Source organism: Chiloscyllium plagiosum, unplaced genomic scaffold, assembly GCF_037043375.1.
Source record: "Chiloscyllium plagiosum isolate Xiang-an unplaced genomic scaffold, Cpla_swu_hap1 HiC_scaffold_23, whole genome shotgun sequence".
Classification (NCBI taxonomy): Eukaryota; Metazoa; Chordata; class Chondrichthyes; order Orectolobiformes; family Hemiscylliidae; genus Chiloscyllium; species Chiloscyllium plagiosum.
The window spans coordinates 38,840,548-38,864,125 of record NW_028270161.1 but is presented as its reverse complement, the minus strand read 5'-3'; the positions used below and the strand labels follow the sequence as shown (position 1 = coordinate 38,864,125).

Here is a 23,578-nt window from a genome sequence, read left to right as displayed (position 1 = left end):
TATATTCCAGTTACAATAATCACTTCATAACATATTACAAGATTAGATTAGATTAGATTACTTACAGTGTGGAAACAGGCCCTTCGGCCCAACAAGTCCACACCGACCCGCCGAAGCGCAACCCACCCATTCCCCTACATTTACCCCTTTTACCTAACACTAAGGGCAATTTAGCATGGCCAATTCACCTGACCTGCACATCTTTGGACTGTGGGAGGAAACCGGAGCACCCGGAGGAAACCCACACAGACACGGGGAGAATGTGCAAACTCCACACATTCAGTCGCCTGAGTCGGGAATTGAACCCGGGTCTCTGGCGCTGTGAGGCAGCAGTGCTAACCACTGTGCCACCGTGCCGCCCACAGTGATTCAAATAGGTGCTTCAAGCGTTATCTTCTTCTGCATTACCAAAATATTAAGTAGAGGTGAAGACATTCAACAAAGCAACAAGAAATCGTTGCCAATTTTCACAAAGGACAGTTTTTAAAAATCAATTAAAGAGACAATAATTACCAGAATCAGTAAGTATGATGATCTTAATGGTCTGCTGTTGCAAACAATAATTCTTTTTAAGCTGCCTCACTTAGAAACTGCTACATCTGCAGGACTTTGCCAACAGTCATCAACTGAAAATGTTATCTATTTCTCTCTCTCCACAGATATTACTAGACCTGCTGAGTACTCTAGGCATCTGCACTGTATTACCCTTGAATCAACATAAGTAATTTCCTTGACAAAACAGTCACTCATACAGGCAATCATTGTTTGGGAAATGCTTTAGGATACTATTAAGGACATGATGACCTGCTCTATCAATACCTGCAGTGTTTGTCAGTTTTACAGCCAGCATCAATCAATACATAATTTCATAAACCATCAACGCCATACATATTTTCAGCATAAAGGATATCCCTCACTTACTGGGTGTCTACACTTGACAATTTCAAATTATCATGAGCTGGCTTCAATAAGATAGAAAGCACACTATGGAAATGAGAGATTCATCTACATATGAAAAATCATGACTTGCACCAAAGAGGAGTATAAGGGCTTTATTTAAAACAACATTTTAGAATATTTTATTCATAGCATATTGAAGAGTTTCATGAGAATAAATATTAAAAGCCATGATGATAATGACAACAAAATCAAATCAAAATGCACAGGGCAAGCAATTTTATTTAAGTGTGTCTCACAGTCTTTGAGCTGTGTTATTAGCTTGGTAATTGATTGCAATGCCATTTGGTACAAGAACTGAAATCAGGCTTAATGACAATGCTAACCCTATGGTGCACATTCACCTCAAGTCAGCTTGACAAGCTCACTTCGCCATAAAATGCAGACATATATTTATAGAGCTTGGTCACAACTTTTAACTTTTGACCTTGTGGTTGGACTCCATAAAATCCATTTGTTTCTAAACAAGGGGTTAGTTTCCTGATGGCTGTAGGGTTGTGATTCTGAAAAGATAATCCTTTTAGCTCCTCACTGCAGACCTTTAAACAAAATCTTCAGAGAACAATGAAGTAGTCAATCTTACTTCAAGTGGTGCAGCACTGCTGTAGATATTTAAAATTATCTGTACAAAGTTAAATTAACAGACAACTGATGTACAACTTAAATTATCTATTGGAGGAGTGAATAAATTAGTCAAAATTATTGGACAAGTTTGCCTCAAGGGATACCGCATAAGACTGAATCAAGGATTGGGGATTCTCATCCTTATGCAGACTTAGGAGCAGATCGAGTGAGTGCTGCACTGTCCGACATATTCTCCTGACTGCTGGCTTCGATGAATATGTTCAGTGTCCTGATCAATATTCCTTCTTCAAATCAACTGCACCAAAATGTAATTATGCATTCATTTATTGAGTTGTTCCTGGTACAATTATACAACATACAGATTCACTGTCACATCTGACTACATTTCAAATATTTTTCCTTGAAAGAGAAAACTGTTGATGCATCCCCAATGGATGAAACTGAGCACAATTAAAATGGAGTGCAAATCTGGAGTTTGATGGTTGGGGATTTAAAAGTGTTCATTTTGATTTAAAATGTAATCTAGTCTATAATTATCAACTGAAAAGTATAGTGTAAGTAGATTAAAATTAATTTATTTCTCGCTGCTTAGACAGAAGAATGGAGAACACCTGCAGAATTCCACCAGGATCCAGTTATTCAGGTGCATGAGTTACAAAAAGCTACAATGCAGGTACAGTATATGAACAAGACAATCAACTGTCATTTCGAAGATGAATCGGAAATATAAGTAAGGATGTTACAATTCATTTAAACAAGGCATTGGTGAAACAACTTTCAAATACTATGTAAAATGTGGTCTGCTTGTTTAAAGGAAGGACGCAAATGAATTGGAGGAGGGTCAGAGGTAGTTTACTAGATCGATACCTGGATGAATGATTTCCTTATAGATTGGACATGTTCAATTTACTTTCCACTGGAGTTAAGGGTGACATGACTGAAATGTATAACACGTTGAATAATCTAAACAAGGTGGATGCGGAAAGGATGATTCCTCGTGTGGGAGTGCTGAGTTGGCGGGAGGGTCACAATTTAACAATTAAGGGTCACGTTTTAGGACAGAGAGAAGAATTTTTGTTTCCTCTGAAGGGTGTGCAACATTCTAAAGTTCCTGCCTCAGATGCTGGTGCGAGAGAGATTGCGCAATAATATTAAGACAGGGATGGATCAATTCTTGTTAGGCGAGGGAACCTGTGGTTCGTGGGGTTGGATGGGAATGTAGAATTTTAAACACAAACAGAGCAGCTATGATCTTATTGTTGGCAGAGGTGGGATGTGGGACCAAATGGCCCACTTCTGCTCCTAATTCATTTGTTTCAAGGTAAGGCTCTGTACAAATGCAGTATTGCTATTCCCGTTTTTTATTTTCTGGGTGTGTTTTTTAAAAAACTTTCCTTGATTGAAGCTATTAGAAATACTTCCCATTAAAGAAGACAGAGATACAATTAAAAGACTACAAAGTAAACAAGCCATTGTTCAAGATGAAAATGTTGAATTTTTCAACACTATTCCAAGCAAAAACTACACCATCGCTGGAAAAAGAGCAAAAGTCTACACTTCGCATCGGCTAATCAGGACTCCGTGGCATATAATTACCATGTCCATCATTTAAAAGCACTGAATTGTTGGCATACACCAAAATGTTGTGCACAGATCTCAAACATTGAGAATTGATCAAAATATCTTCAATATCAGACCTGTCAGATTAGGGACCTTTACATTTTATCGTAATTCACTGAGCAACATCACCGTGGTAATGGCACAGATGCAATGGCTATGAAGCTCCCATGTCTGATTTTGGCTGGAAAGATGAAAGATAGCATCTGGTGTCAATATCTCAGTGATGATGGAGTGGGTGGAAGCACAAGGTGAGATTTTGTTGTACTGTAGGCAGTCAGTACCCATAGCAACATGGCCCTTCACATAAATAACTTCAGTGGAAAAAAATATAAAATCAAAATCAAAATATATAAACTTCACTCTCCAATAAAGCAGCCACCTTATCGCCCCACTAAACTGTAAACATTGGTCAATCAAAAAGCTAACTTTCAGATAGTTCTGGTTTAAAAAAAAAAGGTCTATCTCAGATACTTACTTAATCAGATTAAAGTTTTAAAATACTGACAAAAGAAAAAAGGTTCTATTTTGCAGCTACTATTTTGAGACAAAGAGATCACCAGATTTGAGAAAAGTAGCAACTCTTGTGCTGTGACATTTCCTCTATGACTGACAGCTGAATGCTCTCCCTGTCAGGGCCAAATGCTATCTATGTGTTGAGTGTACTGTTACTTCCAGCTGTCCTGTTACACAGCTGTTGGAATGTCAAGACATTATCCCTGGCATTTCACTTCAGAGGCTTCATGGTAATTGATACAGTTTGAAAACTGTGCAGATCATTTTGTCCACAAATGCTAACCTTCATCAAGAACTGGAATCTGAATGAATTGGAAAAGGACGTCATGGAAGAATCTAAACCTACAACTAATGTTAACAGAAAAACAGGCATTGGGGAAAAAAAGAGACAGGTGATCCAGAACAATTTTAGCTAAAGGTTGAAAGTCATGTGAAATTCCTCTATTCAGAATACAAATAAAGATAAGGTCAGGATGGCAAATGGACTGCAGTTTGAATGCTACCCTGGTTCACAACATACCAACCTCATAATTTTTTTTTTGTTCTCCCTGTTCTAATGAAGGAGCTCAGTACATAAACCATTCCCAGAACTTTATCAATGAAACTCTAAAGCCAACTGCTCAGAAGTAATTGGTCAAGGCAGGCAATTCAGCTTCAGGCTACCTGAGACAGTTCGGCCAAGACAGGAAACGTGAAAAAAATCAATATTCATCCACTCAACATAGCAGTGAACTGATGTGTTGTCATCAAACAAATTATTTAGCAAATGAATTTTCATAGTCAAAGGATTAATTTAAGACATTTTCAAATCTCTACAAAAGAATACTTCCCAACACTGAAGGTATCATATACTCTGCAAGCCTTGCAACAACAACTTGGGTCACTGAACAGCTGATCAGCAACACCTCTTCAGTAAGTCATACACAAAGCATCTAAAGCACATTGCACTGTATCCAAATAAGGTCACTGTCAAAGCACTACCAGCGTAATCAAGGACTCCTACCCCCAACAGGTAATAACCCATTGGCTAGCACAGCAGCACACATCAACGCTGTTGACAGTCTCCAGGGTGATCAATTACCCAAGTGACTCAGGGAGGCCCAGTGGCACCCACAAGGTATGATCTATATTTAGATACCAATGAGATGGGAAAGATGTATCTCTGCATTACGGAAACATGCAAGCTGTCGCATCTAAAACAACTATTTCAATAATTAACATACAATTTAAAGATTTTCTGTTTCCAGCCCCACCGGTAATTTGTAGAGACAAAGCAAAACTATATTTACTGTAGTCTATGACAGCCATTATTAAACCATTCAGGGATTTTATCCATTTCTTTCTCAGTTATAAGACAGTAAATGATTTGCCACAATGCAACATCCACAACAGTTCTTATAAATCTCTATGTTTATCATTTTACTGCCAAAGTAATTACAAACCTGATACCTCAGGAATTGGAAATGCCACACAGTTTCAGTTCAGAGAAGGCTTACTGCACGACTACCTGGAATGGAGACGATTACCTGATGAGGAAATACTAGACAGACTAGGCTTTCATCCTTCAGAGAATCAGAGACAACTTCATGGAAACATCTAAGATCTTGAAAGGAGTTGATCAGTGGATGTGGAAAAGGAGGTGCCACTTGTGAGGGAGAATCTAGAACTAAATGGTCATGATTTAAAGATAAGAGGTTACTTTTTAAGACAAGAGATGAGGATGTCGTTTTTTTTCTAAAGGTTGAGTCTCTTTGGAATTTCCATCCTCATAAAAGGTGGTGGATGCAGTCTTTAAAATATTTTTTCCGGCAGAGCTAGATACAGTCTTGATGACCAAGATGAAAGATGATCGGGGTATGCAAGAAAATATAGTGGAGGTTAAAGGTCAGATCAGCCATGATCTTATTGCATGGCAGAGCAGACTCAAAGAGGTGAAAGGCCTTCTTTTGTTCCTTGTTTGTTGGTTATGGAGAATAAGGGGGCTCTTTCAGCGCTTTATTTATGCCTCAAGTCAACATAACAAAAAAACACGTATTTTATATACTATTTGAGAGACTGAGGAAAAAGTTGCCTACCCATTGTCCTTCATTGTAAATTTTACACTTGCTTTTTAAACATTTTTACAATGTTCTGCTGACACAATGTGTGCTTTACAAAGACAATTCAATCACTTCAACACCTTCCAAGAAAAACTGGCAAGATATTACAGTTCCTTGAAAAAAGTTCACGTTTGAAACAAACGCTATGCCTACTCACAAAGATAGTGTGGCAATCAACAGTGAATGGCAGTAAAACAAATATTCAAGAAATAATCAAAACAGTTTGATTTGTTCTAAGCTTCAATTTCAGCTGCTGTCCAATACCATGAACAAAATTAAACTTCCTGGTACTGAAATCTGAATGACATAGACTCAAATGAATTCTAGGTACTGAGACATGCTTTGAACATATTAAAATGGCCTAGTCTCCTTTCAAACTTGCAAGAAAAACTGCATTAGAAACTACATGCATGGCATTCTAAAGTCAAGTCTAGAATGTTTATGAATTTCCTACACATACTAACTGCTAGTACGCTTCTGCCTTAAAATTATGGAAAACTACTTGAACACCACTTCACTTGATAAAAGTAAGAGGCTTTAAACACTGGAATGTTTCCTGTGAGATGAGCTGAATTGACAAAATTACCACATTACCTGAAGATCATTATCAATGGCATTGAATTCAAAGAAAGATTAATACCTCATTCCAGGATTGTAATATATCAAGTTCATTCACTGAGATTCTTAATGCAGTCCAACACTGGCACAACGTTTGAATTTCAGGTTTATCTCAAGTGCTCAACAGCTACCTACTTGTTTCATTGCATTTTCAAAAATCAGAAAAGAGAAGACATATGTACAAGTAATGATAAAGTGCAACATATTCAAATCTGTCTTAATCTAATGAGATTAATTTCTACCAACAAATTGGTGATATAAATTGCAAACAACTTGTACTAAGCCAGAAATCACTAAAATTGCAACACATATTCTATCTTAAACAGAACTACTCATTGAAAGAACATACAAATGAGACTAAACTAGAATGAAATATCCAGACAAATAGGTCTCAGTCAATTGCATCTTTATGTCAGAAAACTGAAAACAAGCATTGCTTCTCCGAATAACAGTTCACAGTTAACTAATGATCACATCATACTGCACAGGTGTTCATGTAACTTATCATTTTGAGGTGTAGTCTCAGAAGTAGCAAAGTCAATGGAAATTACTTAAAACACCATTTAATGTTAAATTCAAGATGTTAGCGCTTAAATTCTTGACCTTTCATCATATTAAATCTTCAAAAAACAGATGACTATCTATTATGGAAGTGTACTTCAAACTCCATATTCCAAATAAATTAAACATGGAACTCCAAGCCTAGAAAAACACAAGCAAAAGATCATTTGCCCCTCTTAAATTTTCCTCAAGAGTTTACATTCCAACCTAAAGCACCACTTCAAACACAATTGAAATATAATGCTGTAGTGTGCTGCTTATCTTACAAATTTATATCTGAGTGCAGTGAGTACAAAGATAACATTTTCACGAGGCATTAAACAATTTAAAAGAGGAGTATTGCCATCTTACCTGTGACAGAGATCTTCAAGTTTGCTTCCAAAGGTCTGTTATTGTCCAAGTCTTGGCTTAATTTAAGTTGTCCAGTGTTTTGGTCCAAAATCAAAAGATTAAGCTCATTGCCCTCTATAAAAGTGTAAAAAAGGTGATCTGATACATCTGGATCATATGCTGGAATCTTCCCTATCACACCAGAAGGAAAGCTGTTTGATTTGTTTGTCACGTAGTTGTTAAAAATGATCTCAAAATTCCTAAGCACTGGAGCATTGTCATTTTTATCCACAAGTCGAATATGTATTGTGGCTCGATTGACCAGAGGTGCTGAAGTGGCCTGGACCACAATTATATATTCAGTTTTGGTTTCATAATCCAAATCCGTAAGGGCAATGAGATCCCCAGTAAACATATCTAATTGGAACACCTCAGGGATGTTTCCTTCCACAATCTGGTACATGATTTGTGCATTTGTTCCCTCATCAGGATCTGTCGCTGTGATCCTGGCCACTGAGGAGCCGACAGGACTGTTTTCTTCTATATAAATATCAAACTCATCCTTTTCAAAAGCAGGAGCATTGTCATTTACATCAAGCACGGTGATTTGGACATTCACAGATGCCTTAAGTGGTGGGTTACCTTTATCTACAGCGAAGGCTCTCAAGTTATACACTGGCACATTTTCTCTATCTAACTTTCTGCCAGTTCGAATAATTCCTGATGAGGGCTCTATGTAGAAATCCCCATCTCCATCATCACCACCATGGAATGTATAAAACACTCTTCCATTAAGGCCAGAATCCCGATCCGTTGCTGAAATCTGTAGGACACTATTCGACAAAGGGACATCCTCATATACTGTGCCCTGGTACAAATCTCGCACAAATTGAGGGATGTTATCATTAGCATCATTAACCAAGATTTCAACATAGGTCGTATCAGATTTCTGTGGAATTCCATTGTCTCTTGCTGTTATTGCCAATGTGTATGATGCCTGATCTTCATAGTCCAGCTCCATTTGTGTCGTTATGGTTCCAGTGTCAGGATTAATTTTAAACTGGGGAAAGTTGTCTTCCATGATATAAGTTATCCTGGCATTCTCCCCTGTATCTTCATCAGATGCACTAATAATCACCACTGTCGTGCCAACTGGTTTGTCCTCATTGATGCTGAGTGTATAATGTGAGCTCTGGAATACTGGTCTGTGTGTGTTCGCATCAGTGACATTGATATAGACCTGGACTGTGTCCAACCGAGTTCCATCAGATGCTGTAACCGTAAGAACATATTGCCTTTCCTGCTTGTAATCTAGGGGCAAAGCTAAAGTGATTAGTCCACCACCACTTTGGCTAGTTATTGAAAATCGATTTCTTGTGTTGCCACTTGATATCTGGTATGTAACCACACTGTTAACATCCTTATCAATCGCTGTAACAGTCAACACACTGCTCCCCACAGGGGCATCTTCATTCAATCTTAGATAATAAACCCTTTCAGTAAAGGTAGGATTGTTGTCATTTACATCCAACACAGTAATGCTGATACCAGCTGAGGAGGTCATGGATGGAATTCCATTATCTCTAGCTTCTACAGAAAAAGTGTAAAATTCAGTCATCTCTCTATCCAATTCCTTTGCAACTGTAATCCATCCTGTATTGTTACCTATAACGAGTGGGAAATCTGGAGGAGTAACTACCAATCTATATTCCAAACGAGCATTGTTGCCAGAGTCAGCATCAATAGCCTGGATGTGAATGACAGAATACCCAATCGCCACATTCTCCAACACTGTGGCCTGAAAAGGTGTACTTACAAATATTGGAGCATTGTCATTCACATCAATCACTTGTATCATGACCAAACCAGTACCATTGATTAAAGGTGGCCTTCCACCATCTTGGGCTTTAATTCGAAGAGTATATTCTCTGGTTGTCTCATAATCCAATGGGTTGATGATATCAATGTTGCCATTTACAGAATCAATGTAGAACTGGCCTTTTATATTTCCACTCACTATGCTGTAGTGAATTACAGCATTGTTCCCTTTATCGCGATCAGTAGCTTTGACCTGCAGGATTTTAGTATTTACAGAAACGTCTTCAGGCACTTGGACAACGTACCGCTTTTCACTGAATTGAGGGAAGTTGTCATTCTCATCCTCCACAGTTATATAAACAGTTGCTGTGGCACTCAGAGGACCAGGGTCTTTTCCTTGATCATTTGCCTCCACTATTACGTGGTATTCAGATACAACTTCGCGGTCTATGACTCCTCTGGTCCTTACAACCCCAGATTTGCTGTCAATCTCAAAGACAGAATTATTTCCATTATTGTTGACAATACGGTACAGCATATTGGCATTGGAGGGTGCATCACTATCTGTTGCTCGAATGGTCAGCACCTCATAGCCCACCTCCACATTCTCCCGAATGACTTCCCTGTACTCAGATAGTTCAAAGAGTGGTGCATGGTCATTAGTGTCACTGACAGTCACAGTAAGGGTGGCAGCAGCCATTCGACGAGGTGTTCCATTATCATATGCAGTAACTTTAAAATAAACAGGAAAGAAAGGTATAAGTGATATAAAAGGTCATGCTGGCAACATAGTAAACTCCTAACAATATGGTGAATCATACTGCAATGCGGGTTGTAAACTGCTACTTTTCGGTGAGCCAATGAAGCAAAGGTCAGGAATCAATTTTTGTACTTTCTGATCTCAGTGGTTTAGCACCTCTGTATTTAATTAGAGCAATGTTAGGAACTAATTTAATAATAAATAAGAGTCAAATCAAATACTTCTTTAGTAGATGTATAGGTATCTTCAACCACAAGCTTTGAAAATGTCTTAAATACATCCCATCTCCAGGTAACAAGCTATTCCCATGTCTTTACTAATGCAGATTACTGCATTTCAGATCCATAGCGTATCAGAACATGACTCCTCCCAATTTCAAGCCCTCCACCTCTTCGGCAATTGCTCTTCGGTAATTATTTTCTGCTTTTAGTTGTGACTAATTGTGGGAGCAGGCTATTTTAATAACGAGTCCTGACCACACCCCAACCACACTTCACTGATGCCTCATTCGAGCTGAAAATGCTTTCTTAAATCAGGACCAACAATCACTGGCAGTAGCAGTACCACGTCAAAGGTCCAGATTAGTAGCTGAAGGTACTAGCAGAAAATTAAATTTGTTGGGTTGACAGGATGGAGATATTGTGGGAAAAATGGAGGAAAGGCAGGTGTGGAGCTTTTAATGGGTACTCCTTCCTGAAGAAGGGCCTGTGCCCGAAACGTCGAATCTCCTGTTCCCTGGATGCTGCCTGACCTGCTGTGCTGTTCCAGCAATAAAGTTTCAACTTTGATCTCCAGCATCTGCAGACCTCACTTACTCCTCCCTACCCATACACACAAGCCCCCTACTCGCTGATCATCCCCACGATGGCAGCAAACTGACGCTCCTCAATCCCAACAGGCAGGCCATGCTGCTTTACTAGTTGGAAAGGCTACCACTTTTCTCAACTGCTGGAAACACAGGTAACAGTCAGTGGCTGGTTGAGGCCCTTAAGTGGTAGTTATTTGACTGTATCTTCCTGTAAACACACCATTATTTGCCCATTTCACCACCTAATTCATCACTTACAGAGAAATGAACACTCTGCCCTTCTAGTAATGAGGCTGCTTTGGTAACAAAGTTATGGATTTCAGCTGACTCCAGGATTTAAATACATGATCGAGAATAAGAAGTATTGCAATTCAAGAAATGCACACTAGAGAGTGTGGTACTGGAAAAGGACAGCAGGTTAGGCAACATCTGAGGAGCAGGATTCCTGAAGAAGTGCTAATGCCCAAAACGTCAATTCTCCTGCTCCTCAGATGCTGCCTGACCTGCTGTGCTTTTCCAGTTCCACACTCTCGATCTGATCTCCAGAATCTGCAGTCCTCACTTTCTCTTTTCAGAGATGCAGTCTTCCATAAAATACAGAGACATGATCCATCTCATTACAGTAAAGATGCAACTGTACTTTTTGAATAAGATCAAGTCAATTAACAACTGTGCTGATCCTCATTCTCCCCTCAAAAATAAACAATAAAATGTACGTCATTGCTGCTTGTAATATTCTGCAATGTGCAAACTGCCTGCCACTTGAGTCTACAGAGTAAGTAATTACAATTTAAAAATAATTCAAGTGAAATGCTTTTAGACAGGATAAAGTGCAAGCCATTCCACTTTGATACACTGGGAAATTCCAGTGATATGCCTGGGGTGTCCTTTCATTTAATGATGTGAAGAGACAGAATTCCATGACTTGTACCATAGCATCATCTGTACTCAGATTGAAGCTGTTATTGTGAATATTTCTTCCTAATGGCAAGATGTTTATATAGCCCACTTTCAAAGCCACAGAGAAATGGCCATCATACCATGCCTCCAAATCCCTATTGCCTTACTATCTCTCTAACAATAATCACCTTTAAAAAAAACCTTAATTCCGTGATACAGTCAGTCAATCATTTCACTAACTTTTCCCAATACTTTTTGTTCAGTGTACATTTTTGACCCTTTTCCCATAGTTGTAACATGCCCTAAAACATTCTATGTTAAAAAGAACTTTATGCAAATACCAGCTGTTGTCAGTTATGTAATAAAATATTTACAATTCAAATAAAACTCAATTAATTCTAAGAGGTTTTTTTAAAAAATGTCTAGGGCTTTGCACAACACATTCCTGTATGTCTGGCAATATTATTGGCACAGGTCATTTTTGGGTTACCAGGCGGCAGCCAAAGTAATCGATCAGGACTTAGTAATGATTTTCTTTTGCATTAATGGTAATTGCTGCAATTTGGTGGATACCAAACACAGATGAGAATAGGCTGTACAGAGAAGCACACATTGTTTCAAAAACACATACAAAAGCTGTATGCAAACACAGATACATAACTTAAAGACCAAGTGACAATAACTGAAAAATGAAAGGAATGTAAAAGCACAATTTTAAAATAAACGTTATTAATCATGAACTTACACATCGGAGGTGAATCAAATAGAGTAAGAGACGGAGTATAAATACATCATTTCAACCATACAAGTAGAACATAATAGCAAACAATCATACAAAAGTGAACAAATAAAGCTATAATCTGGGATGAGATTTAAAGAGATCCCTGGGGCTGATAAATCAACACCTTATATTTCTTTATTTTGGTGGTGCAGGTATGATCAAAACTCCTGTAAGGATTCTTCCCAAATAAATATGTTGACCCATGGTCCTCCTCCTCTTTGTATCCTCACTGATGTGAAGTAACACTCCTTCTGTTACTCAAAACAAGAATGTGAAACTGGTCTCCTTGTTTCACCTCCCTTTTTTGTTCTTACAATGTTTAGGGTTTTTAAAATTCAAATTTAGGATCCCATATCACTATCCCTGAAACAGTTCCACTTCAATTTCTAGCACCAACACTTTTTCACTTGCCTTCTTTCGCTTATGGGATGTGTGTGTCACTGGTTGGGACAGCATTTATTGCCCATTCCTAGTCATCTTTGAGAAGGTGATGGTAAGCTGCCTTCTTGAACCACTGCAGTCCACATGCACCTACAATTCCATTACAGAGGAAATTCCAGAGGATTTTTACCCAGCTTGAGAGATGTCAGGTTGCTACATTTTAAGATGACTTCTGCAAGGAAGTGTCTTTAAAACTGTCTACCTTGGCAATACAAATGTGTCAAGGTGAACTATTATATCCAAAATAACACATCAGATTTGAAAAAAATGTAAATAGTTGAAGGTAAGATAAAGCTGCATTGTTTAAAACATGTATATAAATAGAAAAGGATTTTTGCATTGTTTGCAATTTGTGAAATTATAAGGTATGAAATACCACCCATACAGCAATAAATGCATTGTCTGCAATTTCACTCTCCACCCTGTCATGAAAGCCCATGACATTTCATTTTCTCACACTGCCACAGAATATGGACAAAATAGAAAATGTTAAAATAAACATTACTTTACATAGATTGCAATTTATTTTCCGTGATATATTTACATCACATTATGCCATAAAGTTCATTTCACTTTGCAGAGCATAATGAATATAAGTGGCAAGGTAATAATAGGTAATATTTTGGTATTTTGCTTTTTCAAACTTTTACAAGCAAAATTGTTAGCACAGAAATTGCTATGTACTCGAGGCACATTATTCAAATTGGTTCCATCAACGGGCAATACTGTTTAAATTCTGAGCTCTGCTGCAATTAGATTTGATCGTTTCCTGAATAGGGGGTGAGTAATCTGTTACATTAAAACATATCTGCTGGTCAAAGGGAATGCATATCTTCTACATGGTGTCTTTAGAAAGATTTTCTTTAATGCAGCTCACCACGGTCACAGACAATATGGAAGATCAAATATGTTGTTTCCACTATCATTACTTGTTTATATAAGCTTGACAACAAATCAATAAACTCTCAAATGTTAATTAATGGCTCTAAATTTAAAAGATCACACCGATGTTGTTTTCTTTCTAATAGAATACATTTACAAGCGACAATCATTATAATGAACACTCAGTCATGACATCAGTTGGAAATAATTGACAAATAGTCGTCATGGCCCTTATTCTATTTTAGGACTGCAGCAGTGTTTAATCACTAAGAAAAAAATTCAAACTTGCATTGTTGGATTTGTATGAACTGTTCTATCATACATATATTTTGGATTTTGACAATTCTATTAGGAAACGTGCACAGTCATAGAATTACATAGCACAGAAGGAGATTGTTTGGTCCAGCGTACCTGTCCTTTGACAGAGTTATCCAATTGGTCTGCTATTCCCTGTTCAACCCATAGGCAGCAAATGTTTTCTTTTCAAATACTTATCTAATTTGCATTTGAAATTATTGAATCTGCTCCTACTATCGCTTCAGGCAGTGAATTCCAGATTATAACAGCAAAATAAAAAGCCTTGCATGTGTCATTTCTGATTGTCTTGCCCATCAACTGAAACCTGTCTCCTTTAGTATAGTCTAACAATCTGTCATTGCAAGCAGTTGGACTTTATCTTAACTTCAAAACCCTTCAAGAGTTCAAGCACATCTCTCATGCTTGTCTGCTCTGAGGAGAATACCACTAGTTGCTCTAGTTAATAGTTTTCTATATTTTAAGAGATGGCCCTTATTTTGAACATTGGTGCAGTTTTCATTCCGACTAGTATCTTGTAATCAGGCTTTCAATTCCTCCATGGCTATAACATTAAGCGCTGACATCCTTTTAACAGCTGATATTACAATTATAGTGAGAAGATTAGTAATACTAAGTGACAAAATCAATTCCAAACTGTGCGTGATGCATAAAACAATTTCTGCACAATGTTACTTCCATTCTATTACTAGATCAAAACGAAATACCAGAACATTTTTACCTTGAAGGGCTTGTATGTAAAACAGCCTGAAAGCACTCACTGCTTAGGTTTATATAAAATGTTTGTTCATTTCTCGATCAATACAGAGGGAGAGAGATGAGAGGCTTTTGTCTGTGCAATTGTATCCCACCATGAGTTAGTGTTTCCAAGTTGGAAGAAAAATGTTCAGAGGGGAAAATAAACTAATCTGGTGCGTGAACTGTGATGACTTATTAACATTAATACATAAAATGCACACTTTTAAAATCAAACGTCAGCGCGCACAGTACCAGGTATTTTAAACTGTAAAATTATAGCTTCATCTGCTCCTGAAAGCTTCCGCTTTGCTTTTGTTATTTCCAAGCGGGTTAATTTCAATACACTCCTGCTCGTCTCCCATTACCAGCCTTAACTTACTCCATGTCCCAATCACTCCGGGTGTTCTGCTGACCTGCAGTAACGTCCACTTAGGCAACATCTTAGATATCAAGTTCACATCCTTATTTTCAAATTGTTCCATTGCTTCAGCTGCTCCCACCTCCTCCAGCACTCGGACTCGCGAAAATATCTGCCTGCGTTCCTATAACTCTGACCATTTAATAATTTCCTATGTAAGTTGCTCCAACTCAGGAAGCAGGAGGGAAGCTCTTAGACATGGAAATTCTCTGCAAAACACCTGCAGTTCTTTTCCCTCCTGGTCAATTTGTGTGGTCATGCTCGTCTGAAGCACCCTGGGACGTTTTAGGACATGGTGCGACAGTTGGTAGATGCAGGTTGTGCATGGACCAGTTTAAGGAAAACGAGTGAACGCTTGGAGATAAAGATTATTTGTGAAATTCTTGAAAGCATAATTTTCACTTTGACAGCGAGATTCAAAACTCGAAGGTTTGAAGTTAGAAGAAAAAAAAACAAACATGAAACATGCACACGGGGACGAAAAAAATAAATCATAAGCTCACTTTTAAACACGTGGGTGTCCTTGGTCTCCCGGTCGAGTTGCTGTGTAGTGGTAACTGCTCCAGTGTCAGGATCAATGTGGAAGTAGTCACTGGATCTGCTGTCAAACAGCGACTCCATGGTGTACTCCAGGCGTCCGGACTCCCCTTCATCGAGATCGTGGGCGCTGAGGACGATGACCCGAGTGTCGGCCGGCTCGTTCTCGGGCACCGAGACCTGGTAGCTGGGCAACTGGAACTGGGGGCTGCGGTTGGAGCTCCTCTTGCGGCGGGCGAGAGGCCGAGTCCTGTGGCCGTGCGGCCGGAGAGCGACCACCCGCACCCGGATCAGGAGGGGCTCGGGCTCGGGCTGCGGACTGGAAGCCGGGCTCCGAGAGCAGTGCAGCTCGGCGGCAGGCCCGGCTCCGCTGCCGCTGCCCAGGCAGTAATCCCCGGAGGCCAGGAGCTGGCCGGAGCGGAGAGGCGGCAGCAGCAGCAGGCGGCTGGAGTTGAGGCTGGTGCAGAGGGGGGAGAGAGGCCGGAGGGGAGCGGGCACCACATCCCAGACATTGAGCAGCAGCTGCCCGGCAGCGAGGCACGGGCTTGGGCCAGCCCCCGGACCCAGTAACACCGAGACCGAGAGCTCGGTGCCCGGACTTTTCCGCCGGTACTTGATGTAACAGTCCTCCCCGTGGACATAGACGGGCAGGCGGGCCCTGACGGTCAGCAGCCCCGCTGGCCCGGCCGCCCGGTACCGGAGGTACACCGGGAGCGGGTTAGTGGGCAGCAGCGAGCAGTCCAGCGGCTCGGTCTGCCTCAGCTCCCCACTCTGGCTGCCCAGCTCCAGGCACCTGCTGAGCGGCCCGGGGGTCAGTGAACGGTCCAGCCGGTACAGCCAGGCGGCCGCTCCCAGCGACAGGTTCGCCAGAGGCAGCGGCGGCTCTGCCCCGTGGCCCGCGTCCTCTCCCTGGGAAAGGTGGAGGCTCAAGCAGCTTATCATGGGGATGTGCAGCAGGAGAGTGAACAGGAGCGGACAGCGGGCAGACATGCTGCTGACTTCCATTTCCCAAACTAAAAACTCTCCCTCAACACTCCTCAAACTTTACATCCTGGCAGCTCCCAGTCTCCCTGCATACAACTCTTTACACTCCCTTACCTTCCCTCCCTTTCTCGCCCCTTACTTTTACTGCCTTGCTTTTTTTTGTTCTTTGCCCCGTTCTCTCCTCTCCTACTTTTCCTTTCCACTTTTCCTTCCTTTCCTTCTCTCCTCCCCACTTAATTTCCACTGCACCGACTTTATTTCCACTGGCCCCCTCCCCGCACTCCCCTTGTATTTCTTTTTTACTTTGAACCCAATTTCCTTTCAAGATGGCTCCGCCGCCCCGATTCTTATCCGCGTTAAAGCCGCTCCCGTTTCCCAAACTTTCAGCGATACCACCACCACCACCACAACAACAACTGAGGCTCTCCGGAGTGAGCGCAGCGCCCAGGGAAAGAGGCAGGCGCCACCAGCAGCAGCGGCTCCCATCTCAGCGCATCAGACGTCTTCCTTGTGCATCCCCCTCAGCGGCCAGCACCCGCCTCTCTTTCTCTCTCTCTCCCGCTGACTTCCCCCGATCTCTCGCCCTTTCCCTGGCTCATCTGTTGCCCCCTCCTTTGCCCGGTCTCTGGTTGATCAAACCACGGTGGAGTCTGCGATGCAACAAGGTGTCGACCCTCTCTTTCGTTCTCTCAGGTGGGTTTGAAAGTCTCTGTCTCTCCCCCGGTCCCGCCTGCTCTGATCGGGAGCAACGTTAAGGTGCTGCACACATTTTACAAGCTGCAAAACCCGGAGTTGTAGCGGGATCCACACAGCCGCCTCCAATAACTCCACCGCCACCAAATGGATTAAAAAAGACAACACAGTCACCATGTGACCCACTTGCCCAACTCCAGGGGAATTCTAAACCGACAACTGGGCTCGGTACAGTTACTTTAAAAAAAGTCAAAGGACGAGACAGAGGCACAAGAAACAGCAACAGATCCACTGCTTAAAAAGTGGGGAATTGCACGTTGTTGCTATGGTGACTGGGTTTCAACAGGGAGGGATCCCAGGAGACATTTGTGGGCGTTTCATTCAGAAACAAAAGCGAAAAACGAACTGAGAGGATTAGTAAAAAAGCTGTGTGTAACCCGAAGCCACCGCGGCTAGGAGCGAGAGAATTCACTTGTTAGTAAACCAGCTCAGGCAGAAATGACGAGAGGTACGCAAACCATCCGGTTAAATCTCAGGCGAGAACCGTTCTCACTTTCATTCCTGATTTGAACACTTACATAATTTCGGTTATAGTCTGATCAGCACAATTGATATGTTCATTTTGTACGGGAAAATTTGATTTTAATCAGTATCTATTTTTTTCGTTTGGTTAGGAAATACCAGCTACAATTTCAAGATTACATTCGTGAAAACAGCAGATGTCAACTTTGATTATTTTTATTCGGACTGGAAAATGTGTATTTTGCAAATATTTATGAAAAACATATGATTTCTGAAAATTACCAAGTCTCAGCATGTTTCCTCAATCTTTTGACAAGATTCACTTGGTTATTCAAATTATTATTGTGACTCTCGCGTAATAGATTCATTAACAATTATTTGAATCTTTGACATGAAATTAAATGATGATGAATAACTAAAACAGCTCATTGATGGCGGCAACCTAACGTGGAGTTTTTAAAAAAAATGTTATTATGGTTCTTGGTCATTGCTGCGCACGATCCAAAGGCGAATTAAATTCAGAAACTCAATTTACCCGCGTTTCTCCTCCTCTGGGAATTCACAAAATGAAAGCCTGCTCTTCGTAAGTATTAACATAAAGGGGTGGGGAAGGGTGTGTGTGTGAAAGAACAGATGGTAGACGCCGTGTAATCTTACCATTAAACGTATTTCTTTGGCATCATTTCTGTTTTTCGTTTCTTTCCAGAAGGACTGATTTGGAGATGCCGGTGTTGGACTGGGGTGTGCAAAATTAAAAATCACACAACACCAGGTTATAGTCCAACAGGTTTAGTTGGAGGCACTTGCTCTCCCAGCGCTGCTCCTTCATCAGGTGATTGAGGAGCAGCGCTCCGAAAACGAATTCTTCCAAATAAACCAGTTGGACTATAACCTGGTTTTGTGTCATTTCTAACTTGAAGTGGGATGGTTTTCTGAGTCTCAACCTGGATAAATAGTCAGTAAACGGTTCTACTAAAATGCTGCTGATTTCTGGTTCAGATTTAGTTTAATTTTTCCCAATCTCTCTCGTGTTACTTTACAAGCGCCTGAACTCCAAAGATTGACCCAATGAGTTAAACGATGTTCAATGCACGTCTCTTTAATCCAAATAACTGACTGGTATCATTGATGTTAGGGACGAACAACAAATGTGCTGGCCTACCCCGGGACAGTCACATACTGTTAACGAATTTTAAAAATCCATAAATCATCTAGATTAACAGAACAGCAAGGGGTGATTATGTTGTATGCAATTTCTGAATTGCATTTTACCAAGAAACATAATGCATGATTTTATGAAATGAAGCTATGGCTGAAATTACGAGAAAATATAGGAACAGAATTGGGCCATTCAGGCCATTAAGGTAATGGTTCAAGATTAAAAAAAACTGCAGATACTGGAATCCAAGGTCGAGAGGACCTGAAGAAGGGTTACACCCGAATCGTCGACTTTTCCACCTCCAGATGCTGCCTGGCTTGCTGTGTTCTTTCAGCCTCCTGCTTGACCGCCATTCGATCAGGGCTGATATGTTTCTTAACTCCAATTTCCTGCCTTGTCTCAGTATCCCTTGAACCCCTTACCAATCAAGAAACTTGTTATGTATCTCTGTCTTAAATGCATTCAATGACTTGGCCTCCACAGCCTTCTGCTGCAATGAGTTCCAGATTTACCACCCTGTGGCTGAAGAAATTCCTCCTCATCTTAGTTCTAAAAGATCCTCACTTCGCTCTGACACTGTGCTCTCAGGTCCTAGCCTCTCCTACTAGTTGAACAGCTCCAAGTGTACTCTACCCAGGCTTCTCAGTATCCTGTAAGATTCAATCAGGTTCCCGCCCCAACTCCATCCTTTTAAACTCAATTGAGTACAGACAAGTCCTCAACCACTTCTTACAAGGAGAAAGTGAGGATTGCAGATGCTGGAGATCAGAATCAAGATTCGAGAGGTGCTGGAAAAGCACAGCAGGTCAGGCAGCATCCCAGGAGCAGAAAAATCGACGTTTCCGGCAAAAACCCTTCATCTGGAATCCTGATGAAGGGCTCCTGCGCGAAACGTCGATTTTTCTGCTCCTGGGATGCTGCCTGAAGCACTCCTTACAAGACAAGTCCTTCTTCCCCAGGATCTCTCTTGTATACCTCCTCTGGGTCTCCTCCAATGCCGACACTTCATTCCTGAGGTACTGGGTCCAAACCCAATGTTCCAAATGTGATCTGACCAGAGCCTTATCCAGTTTCAATAGTACACTTCTACTCTGTTTTCTAGCCCTCTTGAAATAAATTCAAACATTGCGATTGCCTCCCTCGCTGCCAACTGAACCAGCATGTTAACTTTAAGTGAATCCTGAACTAGGACTCCCACCTCACTTTGTGCTTCAGATTTTCGAAGCCTTTCCCAGTTTAAACTTTAGTCTAAGCCTCTATCTTTGCTACACAATAATTGCACAACCTCTTACTTTCCCACATTATATTCCACCTGCCATTTCTTTGCCCACTCTCCTAACCTTTACAAAGTACATGTAGAATTTATAACATTTTATTTCGCAGTTGCTTGGCTGGTTTGATATTTTGTTGCTTGTTCTCTGCTGATTTTGAAGTGATGGCCTGTTCTGGGTATTCCCTATGGGTATGAAATCCTGTTGCAGATAGTCGCAAATGTTGCAGTTTCGAGAACGGAATAAGAGCAATCCGTCATCTCAGCAGTTGTTCCATTCTTGTTAAGTAAAATAATTTTGCACGCCACTTCAGACGAAGTTTTTTGCACAAGAATCTTACACTTTTAAACTTCTATGCCGCTTACCAACTGAAATGGTAACGTACAAGACCACTAATAGTTGGGAGAATTGTGTTTTGAATAATTCGAAAATTCTGAATTGTTTTATAATTGATGTGTTGAACTCTTCAGAATAAACTAGTTCTTATGATAACTGTTTGTACACAATAATTGCACAACGTCAATATTCAATAAGAGGGTTAGTGATGATCGGTGTACAGATTTAGATGGAACTGCTCTGCCCTATTGCCAACTCCATTTTACCTCAACATCGTTGTTGATTGAAATCAGAAATAATTCTTTGTCAATTTCTTTTAGCATTATTTTTACAGCATCAATACTTTATTAGTCAATTATTGTAGTTCCATCCGTCCCGTGCAGTGTATGAAACATTTTGAACTGTTTCATTTCGCTGGAATTGTGCATCTGCAGAAGTGTGACTTGCAAATATAATCAATCAAACGATTATACAATGTATTCCTACAAATAAAACAAAGAACTGCGGTTGCTGGAGATCTGAAACAAGACGAAAGTGTTCAAAAACTCAGCAGGTAAGGAAGCAGCTGTGGAGAATGTGTTCTGACGAAGGATCGCTGGACTCGAAACATTAATTCTGTTTCCCCCTCTACCAATGCTGCTAGAGTCGCTGGTTTTCTGCAGCACACTGTTTGATAAAATACATTCACACGACCAATAAAATATAATCACAATTGTTGCACTATCAGCAACGCGTGACCAGGGTGTGGTTATCTTAACTTTGGCACATCGTAACTGTCTATGATTTAATGATTACACAGGAGCTTTGTGGCAGTTTATATAAAACAGATTTCTGTTATCAGTGTAAATAGAAATATAAGTATAAATAGAGCCACTGTGTAGGCAGTCAGAGAATAACATACAAGTGGAACGGACAGTTGCAGGATTTTAACCCTGTTTCTTTTAAGAATGAGATATTTTCAAATCAATACGTGGTGTTGCATAGGAAACTACATGTAATGGTGTTCGTACGTTCCTGCTACCTTTCGTTATTTTCCAACCCAATGTTAAACGGCGGGTTGTGATTCTCGGCAGTGACCAGTTAGAAGAAAGTGAGAACTGCAGATGCTGGAGATCAGAGTCGAGAGTGTGGCGCTGGAAAAGCACAGCAGGTCAGGCAGCATCCGAGGAGCAGAAGAATCGACGTTTCGGGCATAAGGCCTTCAGGAATTCCTGATGAAGGGACTCTCCTACTCCTCGGATGCTGCCTGACCTGCTGTGCTTTTCCAGCGCCACACTCTAGACAGTGAGCAGAAACCTATTTACGTAAATTAGTTTCAGCGTTAATGTCCTCATTATTATGTAGTCTTGCCTCATCAGTATTCATAATACCAGGAGAAATCGTAACAGGAGTAAGCCATTTGGACCGTCTGGCCTGCTCCACCATTCAATAGGATCATGGCTAATCTGACATTCCTCACATCCACTTTCCTGCCCTTTCCCCATAGCCATTGATTCTCTACTGATCAAGAATCGAGATATCCTAGCCTGGACTCTTCCCCAGCCATAACAGCTCTTTGTGGCAAAGAATTCCAAAGACACTCAACCCTCTGAGAGAAGAAATTCCTCTTCATGCAGGTTAAATGGATTGCCCATGCTAAATTGCCTTTAGTGTCCAGGGATATACAAGCTAGGTGGATTCTGAAGGGCTTATGCCCAAAATGTCAACCCTCCTGCTCCTCGGATGCTGCCTGACCTGCTGTGCTTTTTCAGTGCCACCCTTTTTGACTCTGACTTTCCACACCTGCAGTTCTTACTTTCTCCGGATTTTTAACCATAGGAATTCAGGTTACATGGATAGGATGGGCGGGGGGTGGACCTGAGTGGAGTGTTGTTTGAAGGGTCAGTGTGGACTCGATGGTCCAAATTGCCTGTTTCCACAATGGAGGGATTCTATTCTATGCTATTCTATCTCAGTCTTGGTGCCCCTTTACTCTGAGACTATATCCTCTGGTCCTTGATTCTTCCACAGGGGAAAAAGTCCTCTCAGCATTTACATTGTATCAAGCTCCTTAAGAATCCTCTACATTTCAATGAGATCACCTCCATTCTTCGAAACTCCAGTGAGTACAGCCTGTCAGCCTGTTTAGCCTTTGCTTATATGACAATCTCTCCATACCAAAGGTTATCCTAATGAATCTTTTCTGAACTGCCTCTAATAAAATAACATCATTCCTTAAATAAGGGGATCAAAATTCCTCACAGTACTCCAGATGTGGTCTCACCAGCATCTTGTAAAGTTGTAGTAAGACTCCCCTACTCTTGTAGTCCAACTTCCCTTGAAATAAGGATTAACATTCCATTAATCTTCAGGATTACCTGCTGCATCTGTGAGTTAGCTTCCTGTGTTTCATGTACAAGTATCCTTAAGTTTGTTTGTGTTGCAGCTTTCTGCTGTTTTTCTCCAATTAAACAATGCTCTGTTCTTTTGTTCTCCCTTCCAAAATTAACAACTTTGCATTTTCCCACTTTATATTCGATTTACCAGCTTTTTGTCCACTTAACCTATCAATATGTATCTGTTTGAATTCCTCTCACAACCTACCTTTCCCCCTATTGTTGTGTCATCTGCATATGTGGCTGCCGTATATTCACTTCCCTCCTCCAAGTCATTAATACATATTGTAAAAGTTGCAGTCCCAGCACTGATCCCCATGGAACCCAATGGTCACAGGTCACCAAACTGAAAAAGAACCCCTTATCTCCACTCACCATTTCCCGCCCTGAACCAATGCTCTATCCATGCCAATGTACTATTTCCAACACTGTGGGATGTTATTGTCTTAACCTTTTGTGAGGTACCTTGTTGAGCATTTTCTGGCAGTCCAAATACAACACATCTATAGATGTTCTCCTCTATACAATCTGGTTGAGACTTTCTCAAAGAACTATCG

The 23,578-nt window shown here is 40.7% G+C and overlaps 1 protein-coding gene across 3 annotated transcripts in view; it reads right to left on the bottom strand.

Annotated features, from left to right (window-relative positions):
• The window catches only part of celsr1a (cadherin EGF LAG seven-pass G-type receptor 1a), a 313,982-nt gene extending 296,998 nt beyond the window's left edge, over positions 1 to 16,984 (bottom strand). For all 3 annotated transcript variants that reach the window (XM_043713695.2, XM_043713696.2, XM_043713697.2), the window contains exons 1-2: positions 15,648 to 16,984; positions 7,305 to 9,833 (exon numbers count right to left, since the gene is read on the bottom strand). In XM_043713695.2, coding sequence (XP_043569630.2) covers positions 7,305 to 9,833; positions 15,648 to 16,686 — 3,568 coding nt within the window. In that variant the 5' untranslated portion in view covers positions 16,687 to 16,984. The remainder of the gene's footprint in view (positions 1 to 7,304; positions 9,834 to 15,647) is intronic.
• Positions 16,985 to 23,578: the final 6,594 nt, after the last annotated feature.